The 15,344-nt window shown below is 42.0% G+C and overlaps 1 protein-coding gene across 1 annotated transcript in view; it reads left to right on the top strand.

Annotated features, from left to right (window-relative positions):
• Nucleotides 1-13,667, top strand: part of Mgl (low-density lipoprotein receptor-related protein megalin) — a 45,645-nt gene extending 31,978 nt beyond the window's left edge. The window contains exons 13-29 of the mRNA XM_083053629.1: nt 249-1,248; nt 1,367-2,015; nt 2,125-3,295; nt 3,370-3,790; nt 4,232-4,440; nt 4,557-4,952; nt 5,114-5,681; nt 5,897-6,140; nt 6,221-6,828; nt 6,917-7,209; nt 7,298-7,815; nt 7,897-8,134; nt 8,212-8,466; nt 8,556-9,062; nt 9,214-10,195; nt 10,332-10,431; nt 10,536-13,667. Of these exons, the coding sequence (XP_082909755.1) occupies nt 249-1,248; nt 1,367-2,015; nt 2,125-3,295; nt 3,370-3,790; nt 4,232-4,440; nt 4,557-4,952; nt 5,114-5,681; nt 5,897-6,140; nt 6,221-6,828; nt 6,917-7,209; nt 7,298-7,815; nt 7,897-8,134; nt 8,212-8,466; nt 8,556-9,062; nt 9,214-10,195; nt 10,332-10,431; nt 10,536-10,811 (8,435 nt within the window). The 3' untranslated portion in view covers nt 10,812-13,667. The remainder of the gene's footprint in view (nt 1-248; nt 1,249-1,366; nt 2,016-2,124; nt 3,296-3,369; nt 3,791-4,231; nt 4,441-4,556; nt 4,953-5,113; nt 5,682-5,896; nt 6,141-6,220; nt 6,829-6,916; nt 7,210-7,297; nt 7,816-7,896; nt 8,135-8,211; nt 8,467-8,555; nt 9,063-9,213; nt 10,196-10,331; nt 10,432-10,535) is intronic.
• Nucleotides 13,668-15,344: the final 1,677 nt, after the last annotated feature.

Below are 15,344 nucleotides of genomic sequence, written 5' to 3'. Positions count from 1 at the left end.
GAATGATTTAGATTTTTAAATCATTAAGAAAGAGAATTAGAAATGCTTTATTTTTCGAGAATTATTTTAATATTCTATTTTAATAATATTTTAATATATTTTTATATTACTTTAATAATATAATTTAATATTTATAATATTATAATATAAATAATATAATTATAATATAAATAATATAAAATATTATAATATTTAATATTTTAATATTTTATATTTTATTATTAATCAAATTATTTTATTAATCTCAGGCAAGGACGACGACAATGAAAATGGTACAATTTATAGCATCCCTTACAAAGGCGGTAATCGAACGGAGTTTCCCAATCCTTCCGGCGATAGTGGTATCGTCGGTTCGCCATCCACTATGGCGCTAGATTGGCTTGGTCGCAATATGTTTATCGGCAATAAGTTTGCTTCTAACATCGAGGCCATCAAACTGGACGGCAAGACGCGATTCCGTACGATTGTTTTGGCGAATGACGGCAACCGGACGTCGGTGTCTAAGCCAAAAGCGATGTGCGTGGACCCCATCGATGGGCAAGTGTTTTGGGTGGACGAGGGAGGCTTCGGAGTGCCGCAGAAGATTGGACGGGTGAATATGGACGGCAGTAATCCATTGATTCTCATAGACGACTTGGAGCGTCCCGAAGCCATCGCCATCGATATTCCTAGCAAGACGCTATACTTTTCCTCCCAGAATCCGGCTTTCATCAAAGCCATGTCGACGGACGGTCAGAACGTCCGCACCATCCTAACCGCCGCGAACAACATGGCGTTGCCCAAGGCTTTAGCCGTCCACGAGTCTCGTCTGTATTACTTGGACCCGCTTTACGATAAGATCGAACGCGTCGACCTACCCAACGGCGACAATCCGGCCACTATCATCGACAACGATTCTGAGCTTCGTACCTTGACCATTTATAAGAAACGCGCCACTGGATCTCATCCTTGCCTCGTCAACAATGGCGATTGCGAGCAGATCTGCTTGCCTGCGTCCGGAGGTACTCGTGTCTGTGCTTGCGGAATGGATTACAGGAAGGTCACCGATACCAGATGCGAGCCTTACAAGACATTCGCGGTGGTAAGTCAGCTGGATGTTGCCAGGGGTTATAGTCTTAAAGATTCCAAAGAGGCCATGATACCCATCGCTGGAATTGGCCATCATATTCTACACGTGGACGTACATTACGCGGGCAATTGGATATATTGGGTGGAATTTAATCGAGGCATCTGGAACGGCATCTTTAGGTAAGAGACAATGCTATTATCTACTCTTGTAGATGTAAAAATTTTTCGATTCACGTAATTTCCATAAATACGTTTAATACAGCAACTATATACCATATGCTTTCGATTATTATTTCAGAGTACGACCCAACGGCACAGAGTTGCAACAGATAGTCAAACAAGGAATCGGTTCCAATGGAATCCGCGGTCTAGCTGTGGACTGGATCGCAGGAAACTTATATTTCGCCAATGTCTTTCCTCATGATAACTACGTAGAGGTCTGCTGGCTCGATGGCTCCAATCGAAAGGTTCTCGTGAAGACGACCACCGACGCTCCTCGAGAGCTGGCCGTGAATCCAATCAAACGATATTTGTATTGGATCGATTACGGACAATATCCTCGAATAGGGAAGGCGTTCCTCGATGGTAGCAATTGGTCCCCTATCGTGACATCCGGTATTACCACACCGCGCGATCTGACGATCGACCTTGCTACGCACGACATTTATTGGGTGGATTCGAAATTGGACACCATCCAGAAAGTGTCCTACACCGGTGGAAACCGAGAGATCATCCGTAGGAATCTCCCGAATCCGATGGGCGTCGCCATTTTCGGCGGCGACGTCTACTGGGTAGATCGAAATTTGGCCACCGTTTTCAAGGCGAGCAAACTGAAGGGCAACACTAGCCTTCCCATCCCCGTCAGGACGAATCTGCAAAAGCTCAGGGATATCGCTATCTTTGACCAAAGCAGCCAACCGCCAGATCCTACGAATCCTTGCGTGCAGGTATTGAAATATGAATTGGAATTTTATTTAGAGACTAGCAAAATTGCTTTAGAAGAGATTTAAAATTATTTTGTAAAGGAAAAATTGACAGAAGTAATTTTTATTCCAGGTACCAAACGGCGAATGCTCTCAACTATGCTTCGCTTTCCCGATAAATAATCCTAAATCATTCACTTGCGACTGCGCAGTGGGTAAACTCTCGTCTAATGGTCGCACCTGTGAAAATGTCGAGGAATACTTGGTGTTTGCTACGCGAACTGAGATTCGCGCCATCAATATAGATCCGCACAATACCAATGTGCCTTTCACGCCTGTCGGAAATCTGACAAACGTTGTCGGGGTGGACTTTGACTACCAGGATAAGAAGCTGCTGTTCACTCAGATCCGTCCGTGGGCGAAGATCGCGTGGACACCGTCGGATCGGCCATCCTCCTCCGATTTGCACACATTGATCAATAAAGGAATCAATCCCGAAGGCATCTCGTACGACTGGACTCAGAAGAAGGTATACTGGACGGATTCCTCCAACAATAGTATCTACGCGATGGATATCGACGGGACTAACTTGGTGATGATTGCACGCGTGGATCGGCCGCGCGCCATCGTCGTCGACCCGTGCAACGGTTCTCTCTACTTCACGGATTGGGGTCGTTTCGGGACATCCGGCAAGATTTTCAAGACCACTATGGCGGGATCGCTGAAACGCGCCATTATCGACAAGGATCTTTCGCAGCCCAGTGGTCTGGCGATCGATTACGACGATCGGATGCTATATTGGACCGATGCTGTGCGCGAGAAGATCGAGCGATCGGATCTCGAAGGCAAGAACAGGGAAATTCTTGTCAGCGCCACCATCTATCCCTTCGCCATCACCGTCTTCAGAGAGCACATCTATTGGACGGATCTCCAGCTTCGCGGGGTCTACCGGGCGGAGAAGCACACGGGGGCCGACAAGCTCGAGCTGGTGAAACGGTTGGAGGACTCTCCGCGCGACCTTCACATCTTTTCCGCGGCCAGGCAGCAGTGCACCGTCAATCCTTGCAACATCAACAACGGTGGCTGCGATCAGTCCTGTCATCCGGGCCACAACGGCTCCGCAGAGTGCAAGTGCGACGATAACAGCAGGCTCGTGAACGAGGATAGGATGTGCGTGCCGAAGAATGTCACTTGCGACGTCAACAAGTTTGCCTGCAGGAACGGTAGATGCATCTCCAGAATGTGGGCCTGCGACGGAGACGACGATTGCGGCGACGGCTCCGATGAGAGCACCAGCTACTGCTGTGAGTATGATAACCATTCGACGCAAATATTTTCTAGAGATACAGTTTGTTGAAGGAGATCTCTGAATTTTCAGCTCATCATTCGTGCAGTCCGAACGAGTTCCGCTGCAACAACGGCCGCTGCATCTTCAAAACGTGGAAGTGCGATCACGAGAACGATTGCCGGGACGGAAGTGACGAGGAGGGATGCGTCTATCCGCCCTGCGCAATGGGCGAATTCACCTGCGCCAATTTCCGGTGCATACCACAGTCTCAGGTCTGCAACGGCATCAACGACTGCAAGGACAACGTCACTTCCGACGAGACGCACGAGCGCTGTCCTCGCAACACTACGTGCCCGTTGAATCATCTCAAGTGCGAAAAGACGAACATCTGCGTGGAGCCTTACTGGCTCTGCGACGGTGATAATGATTGCGGTGACAACAGCGATGAGAATCCGGTTCATTGCGCACAGAGAACTTGTCCCCAGAACAGCTTCCGATGTCCCAATCACAGGTAAAAGTTTATATTTGATTTATTAATAATCTTTTAATAACTAGATATATTTTTCAAAGACATTTGTTATAATAAAGCTCGCTTTAGACAATTTATAGTTTGCGACAGAATTTTATTTATCAATTTTTTTATATATTATAATTAAAAAATTATATTTATAAAATTAAAATTTTTTTCTATATTACATGACACAAAATTTATAAATAAAGTTCTATTTGTAGTTTATAATTCTATTTATATTTTAATTTTATTTATAATTTATAATTCTATTTATAATTTTGTGTCATATTTTTAAATATATATATAATTGTAATTAATAATAATAATAATAAATTATAAATATTATTTAATATATATTAATAATAATTAATTATAAGTAGAGAATGTTGTCAAGAATTAGAGCGTCTAAAGAGGCTTTTACTTATTGTTTGTTATATATAGGTGTATCCCAGCCACTTGGTATTGCGACGGAGATGATGACTGTCTGGACGGAAGCGACGAGCCTCCTGGTTACTGTCAATCCGAGGGTAGAACATGTTTCGGCGATTTGTTCACTTGCGATAACGGCAATTGCATTCCCAGAATATACATCTGCGACGGAGACAACGATTGTCTGGATAACTCTGACGAAGATGAGCGTCATCAATGTAGTAAGTTTACGATGATTCACTCATTCAAGACTTTATTTTACTTATAACATTCTCTCGCATTGTTATAATGTTAAATTATTTTCCACTAAGTTTTGATGGATTAATTTAATTTCCAGACGACAGAAAGTGCGACGAAGAAACGGAGTTTACTTGCACCGCGAACAAAATGTGGAACCGCGCCCAGTGCATCCCGAAGAAATGGCTGTGCGACGGAGATCCGGACTGCGTCGACGGGGCCGACGAGAACGTGACTTTGCACCACTGTCCGGCGCCGACCCCTTGCGCGGAGAATCAGTTCACCTGCAACAACGGACGGTGTCTGAATCGCAACTGGTTGTGCGACCACGACAATGATTGCGGCGACGGTAGCGACGAGGGCAAGTTCTGCAATTCTCAATATAAACCCTGTAGCAGCCAGGAGTTCACCTGTCAGAACTTCAAATGCATACGCAAGCAGTTCCGCTGCGACGGCCAGGACGATTGCGGCGATCATTCGGACGAAGTAGGATGTCGTAAGTATAAAGAGAAAGAATTATGATTAATTCTTCAAATAATTTGCATGCCAGAAAAAAAATAAAAATTATAGAACGTATTATTCTCAATCTTCTTCTTCTGACATTCACGAAGACTCGTGAAAGATGATTGATAAAAATGAGCACTGCTTCGCTTTTAGCATCTCGAGGAAAGAATACAACGTGTCCGAATCCGAAGGACTTTATGTGCGCAAACGGGAATTGCATCGACTCGCAACTGGTGTGCAACAAGGAACCTGATTGCACCGACGAGAGCGACGAGCCGTTGCACTGCAACGTGGACGAATGCGCTCGTATCGAGATGAACCAGTGCGGACACAAGTGTGTCGACACCCCGACCAGCTACTACTGCGAGTGCAATCCCGGGTACAAGTTGTTGGCCGACGGCAAGGCCTGCGACGACATCGACGAGTGCATCGAGACGCCCCAAGTGTGCAGTCAACAGTGCGAGAACACGCCCGGAGGATATTACTGCAAATGCAACGAGCGTTGGTACGAAAGAGAGGCCGACGAGCATACGTGCAAGCGCAGGGACAACATTCAGCCGTGGATCATATTCACGAATAAATATTACGTCAGAAACATGTCGATCGACGCGTCCAACTACAGCCTGATGCATCAGGATTTGGTTAACGTTGTTGCCCTGGACGCGGATTACGCCCAGCAGATGTTGTACTTCTGCGACGTTACTGCAAAAACGATATACAGGTATGTCAGTGTTCCCACTAATGAGTTTTTATTCGTACATAAGCGATTTAATTGATATTAAATAATTCAATTATGAGAATGAGAGAGAATAAGATTATTGGTGATTAGAAAAATAGTTTATTTATTTTCAAATAAAAGCTTAATAAATAGCAGACTCGAATTTGTAGATAGTATTTGCTGTCTTTTTACAAAAATAAATATGTTCTTTTATTTAGAGCACCGGTGAACGGCGGCGAAAGAGAACCCATCATCCGTCATGATAGTTTGGGTCTGGAAGGAATCGCTATCGATTGGGTTGGTCGAAAATTGTATTGGCTGGATCGTCACGCGAAGCATCTGGACGTTGCTGAACTCGACGGTACCAACAGAAAAACCTTGCAATCTGGTATAGCGGATCCGCGTGCGATTGCGGTTCACCCTGGCACTGGATACCTGTACTTTACATCCTGGCATCTTCAGGTTGGATACGATATTAATCATATAAACGAAGCTGCGAAAGCTTGTGCAAACTTCTTTAACGATCATGTTTTAAATTTCAGGCGTACATCGGTAAGATGGGCATGGACGGCAGCAACTTCACCCGAATTCTGACATGGGAGGACGACATCGCTTGGCCGAACGCGTTGACAATCGATTACTTCACCGATCGCATCTTCTGGGCGGACGCGCATCTGGATTATATCGCCTTCGCCGACCTCGAGGGCCACAATCGACGGATCGTTCTGTCGGGTTCTTCGGTGCCGCACGTGTTCGCCATCACCGTGTTCGACGACTTCATTTACTGGACCGATTGGAATCTAAAAGCGATCAGCAGGGCGGAGAAGTTCTCCGGCGCTCGTTTACAGGTGCTGCGCAACACTACGCATCGACCCTACGATATCCACGCCTATCACCCGCTTCGACAGTTGCCCTACAACAATCCTTGCGCGGAGAACAACGGCGGTTGCTCGCATCTCTGTCTTATCGCACCCCCGGCCAGCTCGTACCTGCTCGAGGGATACGGCCAGCCTGGTGTCACTTCTTACAAATGCAACTGTCCGAATCAATTCATCCTGGATAAGGACGGCAAGACGTGCATAGCGAACTGCACCGCGGGCCAGCATCGCTGCGGACCACCCGACGAGAAGTGCATCCCCTGGTATTGGAGGTGAGATATTAAAATATATGTTAATCGCGATCTCTTCTATTCAAAGAGTCTAAGAAGGTAGGATCACGAGATAAAAATTGTATCGCAGATGCGACGGAGAGAAGGATTGCAAAGACGGTTCCGACGAGTCATCGAGTTGTCCGGCCAGGAACTGTCGACCCAGCGTGTTCCAATGCGCGAACGGAAATTGCACACCGAGCGTGACCATCTGCGACGGAGTAGACGACTGCGGTGACAGGAGCGACGAAGCCAAGTGCGCGCTCGAGTGCGGAGAGCTCGAGTTCAAGTGCAAGTCCAACGGTCGCTGCATACACGATTCTTGGAAGTGCGACGGAGACGCCGACTGTAAAGACGGCAGCGACGAGGATCCCGCTATTTGTCGTAAGTAGAGTAGTATTCGTAGACGAGTTCTGAATAATCCTATCTACTTCTATTTTAATTCGCGTTAACCATGTACGTTCTCTTTCAGACAACCGTGCCTGCGATCCGAGCACCGAGTTCAGTTGCAAGAACGGCAAGTGCATTCCCAAGCTATGGATGTGCGATTCCGACAACGATTGCGGAGACGATAGCGACGAGCCAGCTTACATGTGCCGTCAGAAGAACTGTACGACCGGATGGCAGCGTTGTCCAGGTCACGCGAACTACCGATGCATCCCCAAGTGGTTGTTCTGCGACGGCAAGGACGACTGCCGCGACGGTTCCGACGAGCGTCCGGAGAGCTGTCCGAAGTGCGATCCCCACATGGACTTTAAGTGCGCCAATAATCGATGCGTGCCGAAGCAGTGGCTCTGCGATTTCGCGGACGACTGCGGGGACGGAAGCGACGAGGCGGACGTGATGTGCAAGAACAAGTACCGCGAGTGCTCCGAGTCGGAATTCAAGTGCAGGAACGGCAAGTGCATCGCGTCCAGATGGAGATGCGACAACGAGGACGACTGCGGCGACAATAGCGACGAGGTAGAGTGTCATCAATGGGTGTGCAAGGTACGTAGAACTAGGATCGTTATGGCATTACGATGTATATATTTCTTTTACAGTATCCTAATATCTTTTCTCGTCTTGCAGAGCGAGAGCTTCCAATGCAACAGCGGTCATTGCATCCCGCCATATCTTCGTTGCGATGGGGCGCGAGATTGTCACGATATGAGCGACGAACTGGGTTGTCCGCCCAGATATCCCGGAGGAAGATACTGCCCGCGATCCCGATTCGAATGCAGCAACAATCTCTGCATCTCGCTTAACGACATTTGCGACGGCACCGACGACTGCGGCGACAATTCCGATGAAAATCCAACTATGTGTGGTGAGTTTATTACTATATATAAGTATTTTGCGTGAGAGGAGTGGAAAGTTAATGTTCTGTATCATATGTTTGTGCAGCGAACTTCGAGTGCGATACGCACAGACGATTCCAGTGTGCCAATCACAAGTGTATCGCCAGGTTCCAGTTGTGCGACGGAATCGACAACTGCGGCGACGGTTCCGACGAGAACAACATGACGATGTGCGTGAAGCAGACTCGTCCCTGCGACTCGATCTCCGAGTACACCTGCGCGAATAAGAAATGCATCGATCGTATAAGACTCTGCGACCTTGCGGACGATTGCGGCGACTTGTCGGACGAATTGGGATGCCGTGAGTTCTATTCGTTCATCTTCTTCCACTCGATGACGATCCTGTCGATCGAAGGTCATCGTAGGTTTAACACCCCTTCGCCTTTTCAGATCATAATCATCACTGTTCGGAGAACGATCGTGGCGGTTGCTCGCACGAGTGTCGCAACATCACGAACGGCGGCTACATCTGCGCCTGCTATCCCGGTTACATCATTTCACCGGACAATCGAAAGTACTGCGTGGACATTGACGAGTGTCAGACCGATCAACATCAGTGTTCTCACATCTGCACCAATTTAAATGGCTCGTACGCCTGCTCTTGCCGGCAAGGTTTCCATCTATCAGATAGCCATAGCGGCGTGTGTCGCGCCGAGGACGATAACATTGTCGTGTTGTTCGCCAACGGACCTGAACTCAGGGCCTACGACTTGCATACCAGGGAAGAGATGGATGTGATAGATAACGAGAAGAGAGTGCAAGCCATCGATTTCGATCCCAGGACGGAGTACGTTTTCTGGATTGACTCGCACGACAATACCATTAAGCGATCCTATATGGTGAACGCCAAGGAAGGCCAGGCAAAAATTGGACACGCGCAGGATCTCAATATGAAGAGTATGTATAAATATTTGATCTCAGTTTTTCTCGAAGATTTAATTCAATTTCTTGAGCTCATTCAAATTGTTTCGATTTTTATCCCTATCTTTAAATTATATCATTCGCGAACAATGTCAACTATATTCGCTAATAATATTAATTTTCACAGTTGACTCTAAGCCGACGAGCTTAGCAGTGGATTGGATCTCTGGCAATCTGTACTGGAGCGAGGTCGACCAAACAGCCGTCGCTCCTCACGGCGAGATCATGATGTCCAAATCGGACGGCAGGTATCGACGTAGCTTGGTCAGAATGAATCTCGAGCAACCGACGTCGGTGGTCGTGGATCCTGAGCGAGGTGAACTTCTGTGGGCTGACGCGGGTAATCAGCCAAAGATCGAAATAGCGTGGATGGACGGAGATAGACGCAAATTGCTCGTGGCCGAACGAATCGCCAGTCCTTCGGCACTCACCATCGATTACGCTATGGAACATACGCTTTATTGGTCCGACGTCAAGCTGGATATTATCGAGGCGATCACCTTGACCGGTAACAACAGGAGAATCGTTCTGAGGGGCGCAGTACCGCTTAGGCATCCGGTGGCGTTGGACGTCTTCGAGAATAATCTTTATTGGGTCACCAAGCAGACGGGCGAGCTCGTTCGACAGGATAAATTCGGCAGAGGAGTTCCGCATATTATCATCAAGAATCTTCCTAGTCCCGGTGGCCTCAGAGTCTATCATCAGCTGAGGTACAATACCAGTCTGAGAGATCCTTGTCACAACGACCAATGCAGTCATCTCTGCGTAACGATTCCGGGCGGCCATCGCTGTCTCTGCTCGGACAGCGTTGATCCTCTTCAGCGTCTGATCAGGGATAACAACGAGAGGCATTGCGACGCCACCAATGAGAGACCTTTGCCATCGCCTAGGATATGTCGTTGCCAGAACGGTGGACGGTGTCAGGAGGAAGCGGATGATAAGCTGACTTGCAATTGCCGTGAGGAGTTCCACGGTGAATTTTGCGAGATGGCGGCGGTCGCCGCCAGAGCAGGCGGATCCACCGCTGCTATAGTCATTCCCATAGTCATATGCCTGCTGGTGTTGTTCTGCGCTGCTGCGATCTTCATGGTTCTCAAGAAGCGACCATTGTAAGTGTAATAATCTTAGATATATATAATTTATTAGATATACATTATATATATTTAATTTATTTTATATATATACACATATATATAAAATATAAAATAATTTTTTCTTTTATAAAACTTGATTATTATTATCTAGTGGTAAACCCGGTGGCCTCGGCAGTCTCACGGGCGCTCAGAGTGTCTCCTTCCGACAAGGCAGCAACGTAGAGTTTGGCGAAGCTGCTCATGAAAGGATGGTAAGCTCTTTGCTCCGTTTGATTTTAGAGAAACAAATCAGTATATATCAATAAATTTTTCTTACATCGAAACATCTGTCCTAAGTGTTATCATTTGCTTACAGGAACCCCTCGACGTAGAGTATAACCTGAACGATGTCGCCAATAAGAACCGAGACTTCAGCAATCCGATGTACGACGCGGTGAATATGGAAAGCGGTACCACAAACGGTACCAGCGTTGGTAACATGTACGAAGCACCGGCGGAGATGAAACCCTCGAGCATACAGCACAAAGAGCCCCCGCAGCTGCATCTAAAGAGGAGAGAAATGGACCCGTCGTCCATCGACTCGGGCAAGGACACCCAGCAGCTGGTCGAGGAGGACAAGTCCGAGTGCTAGGATTAATTTCTGTTTTTTTTTTTTTTTTTTTTTTTTTATTGTGCTTCTCGAACTCGAATATGTGCAGATCGACATGTTTGACGACTGCGAAGAATATATACATAGGGACGAACGTAAATTAATTCTACCACTTCTACGTAAATAGTGCAGATTATTTGCAGCTGCTCGTACGTTATTTATTAAGCTGTTCACTGAGACGTTTCTAACATGATGTGTGACGATTTAATTAAAGTTCCGTTCTTATCTAGTGATCCTCGGATAATATCGAGATCTCTAGAGTGGGCAAAGGATATTATATATTAAAGATCATATATTGTCATGGATATAGGTTCTTAGGTTCACGCGTTTGTAAAAGTTAGACTTATATCCCTAAATTTTAATTCTAAATTTTCTTTACAATTTCTCTCTTCCTCTCTTTTAAGGATTCGGGATAAAAAAATTTGAGAATGCGTCTTTTGTAAGGATTCATAAGTCTACAACTTTGCATATCCTTGCATCTAAGAACCTTACATACGTGTTCAACTTTCCAGCTTCTCAGACCTAAGAATCTTTGAACCATCACAGATTCTTATCTCTGGATCCTTTATACCAGGAATTGTGAACTGGCTTTAGGATCTTGAAATTTTTCAAGAATACAGAACGATGAACGGAAAACGGTCCCGAATCGACAATATTTCGATTTCGCGAGGACGAAAGCGAATTGCAATAGGCACGATCGTGTCATTTTTTACTAGGTGTGTGATTTGTAAGTCTTGTAAATATTATTGCTAATAATAAAGTATAACGCGTTTACGTTATCTGTGTACCATAAAAAAACGCAACACATTCCATCTATTCTATTTCGAGGTTGCCGCTTGCAAAGTGTAACAATAATGCGAAACATTTTTTTTTTTTTTTTTTTTTTTTTCCGATAGCTAGGATGTGTATGTATATGTGCAGATGAGGTGCTCGAATTGATGATGCATTTGATTCTTCGATAATCTTTCGGAACATATCTGCCATAAAATATAATATATATTATTCTTTTTTTAATATTTTACCATATCTGTATTTTAAAACGTAAAAACAGGAAAAAGTATAACTGTCAAAATAAATAATTCGTTCTCAATTTTATTCGAAAAAGTATATTCAATTTCCAGATAATAAGCTTAATACTTGTAAAATATTATAATTTAATAATTTAAACGTGTTATATATTTGTTTCAATCATACAATTCGAGCATTCGATGTATGCGTCGAAATTAATTCTCAACTACAAATGGGGTGAAAGAATTATTTTTTTTTCTTTGTAAAAGAATATCTATAAAGTCCGAAAGTATTCTTCATTTTATTTTCCATTTCATTTCCGTTATCTTTATGTAGCATAAAATAAAAAAAAACGATGAAAGACCTTTAATTAAAAGTTAACATTATTATTTTCATAAAATATTTTTCACAGCCAATTACTTTTATCAAAGTTTATCGTTCTCGGAGTTGAAGATCCTACTCTATAACGATTGTATTATATTGAATTGTAATAGTTGAGTGTTAATGATACACGCATGATTGTTTAAAAAGCTTAGTATTCTTAGAGGGATATATATTTTGAAAAATGTGACGTTATATAGTTTTTTATGTTGAAAAATGGCCTTCCGTGTTACGGCAAATAGAAGCGTGTAATGCGAGATAGATATTTTACGCATGAACGTTATTAAGTGTTATTCTTGTGGATGTTATTGCAGAGAGAACGATCGATTTTACGACAGAAAGAAGTATCTCTTCCACGGTGAATATATGTTCGGTGAATATGCGTGCTCGATCGACATGATTGTACATTTCTCTAGATTAAGGTGAGGTTTTCTTCCTGCAAAAGACGGCTGAATTAAAAGGAATCCACGAAAATTGACATATTCTGCAAAGTCAATCTTTTAAACCGTCGAAATCGTAGATTTTTTTCAATATTTTTGCACAAAGTCCTATTCTTTCTTATTCCCAACTCGTCAGCATCATTTTTCGCTTCCGAAACATTTTTCCATCTTTTTTGTTATAAAATTGGCAAAAAAGTTATGTAACGAATGATAGTTATAGAAAAAAATAGAAATGAAATGATCTTCAGCTGTATCTAGTTAAAAGTTTTATAAAATTAAAAAATATATGTATTATGCCGAGATTATTTCAAATTCAGTTATAACGAGATTAATACGATTATATGGAACGAATGTCTGTATTATTCCTTTCTTCCTTTTAATGCATACAATCTTTTGCACGGTCAGTAAGCGTGTAATTCTTCTTCCGCACTAATCATAATTGTAATATAACGATCCTTGTATCCTGATGTGAATAATTTCCAAATGTTACGTTCCAAAGATGTTAAATTTACATCTTTTCATCTTATATGTTCTCCAAATCGTTTGGATTTTCTTACTTCGTATATAGTCGTAGTTTTAAAATTGGAAGTCTTTTAATTTTCTGTAAAAAATATTCTATAACAAATTTTCTGTAAATATTGTTTGAAAGAAAAGTGCTCTTGTGTGTGTGTGTGTGTGTGTGTGTGTGTGTGTGTATGTGCTAAATTAATATCCAGAATACAAGGATATTTAATTTATATAAATTGAGAGATCACAACGCGAGAGCACGTTGTAAACACACGTATTAATAAGGGAAGAGAATTATCGAGATACTGACCCATCCTCCAAACAGATTATTATACATAAAAATATACATAAATAAATAAATATATATATATATTTTGTTGCAATCGACTTTGACCTGGGCAGGGTTCCAGAGTGTCCTAATTATTATTATAATAATATGTCAGTATTTTCTGTATTTTCTTATCAAGTTGAGAAAATAATAATTGTTAATATATTGTGCAAATATCGAACCAGATACCGTCCAAGAATAAATTTTAAAGCTGACAATCCAGTTTTCCCTGTGCCTGCGAAATATCGAACGTAATCGTTGCACCCTTTATATACGAGAACGTAAATTGCGTTATTTCAGCAATTCTCGTTTCGCTTCCTAATTTTACGTAATTTCTATTCGATTAATATACCTTTCTTTCACTAAATTTGATTATAATTTTGATACATTTAATATATTGCATTTATAATCGAATTAATTTCATTTGATCAAAAATGTGATTTAATTAATGTAGTCGTTCGTATTAAAAAAAAAAAAAAATAGCTTAAGATATATTTCTTAATATAAGATTATCGTATAAAAATATTACTGAAAAATATATTTATAATATACAATAAGCATTTAATAAAATTCACATTAAAGTAAAATTTTTATTAAAACAGCACATATATATACACACATAATAAATATAGAAGTCTTAAAATTTCAATTATTATTAATAAAAATTTTCCTCTTGTCTCAATTTAAAAAAACTGTTGTAAAGCAAGAGGAAAATATTTCTTTCTTCCTGATTAATCGATGAAAATATTGTTCCAAGCACTTGTCACGTCGAATAAAGCGCTCTATGTTAATCGATCTTTTCAATAATCGATTAGTCGCGAGAGACGATATATGATAATTTCTAATTAGACAGTTGACACCACTGCGGCGACATCCCGCATTCCCGCGTCAATTTCGCGCCTCGCACCTCGCGGATCGTAGCGTTCGTATAATTATAATTGTCGCGTGCCGTTCTCTCAAAATATGCGTCGTATATAATTAACAAAAGCGCATAAAATATGCGTACGATTAAAAGCGGGCGTGCCCAAGTGTGAAAAGTCACGATTAATGTCGGGAGTTCCGCACAAAAGTATCGCGCGATTAAAATCGCAAGTACCGCATAGAGTCGCGTACGATTAACGTATTTACGTCGGGAGTATCCTTCAAATTGTCGTGCGATTATTTTATTTTGCTGATTAATGCGTGCGCGTGATGGTTTTTTCGCGAGCGTGTGCTGTGTGTAAGTGCCAAAAAGACGCTATACAAGTATCAACTATGAACAAAAGAGGAAGAGGAAGAGGAAGAGGAGGTCCAGGGAAGCATCGGCGGAGCAACCATGCGGTAAGCAGATTATAATTAAAACACAAATTTATATCAATTTTAATATTATATAAATATATAAATAAATTATATAAATAAATATATAATTATATAAATATAATTACATAAATAAATATATAATTATATATATATATAATTATATATATTTTATAGGTATAAATTTATTATTTAAACATATTTAAATTTTTATTAAAATAAAATTGAAAATAAGTTAATATATTAAGAATAAATTTTAAAAAATTATCCCTTTCTAAAAAAGGTATGTTAAGTCGATTCTCGCAAGTATTGTTGCCTCTTTTCCGCGATGCTGATTGGCTGTCTCGATTCGCGTTGTGCGTTATATTCCTAGCATCGAGAAGCTGTCATTGGGAGAGTTAGCAGTTTGACAGTTTAAACAAAATTAAATTAAATTAAATAATATGTTTAAAAAAATATATTTTAATATTTTAAATTCGATTAATATTTTTGACAGTTATCAGCTGATGTCAAAATGTTTTTCAAAAATATTAATCGCAGATAAAGTATTATAAC

The sequence above is a fragment of the Prenolepis imparis genome, unplaced genomic scaffold (genome assembly GCF_030444845.1).
Source record: "Prenolepis imparis isolate NDT839.2.m4 unplaced genomic scaffold, iyPreImpa1.0 SCAF_14, whole genome shotgun sequence".
Taxonomy (NCBI): Eukaryota; Metazoa; Arthropoda; class Insecta; order Hymenoptera; family Formicidae; genus Prenolepis; species Prenolepis imparis.
This window is presented reverse-complemented; position numbering and strand designations above follow the sequence as displayed.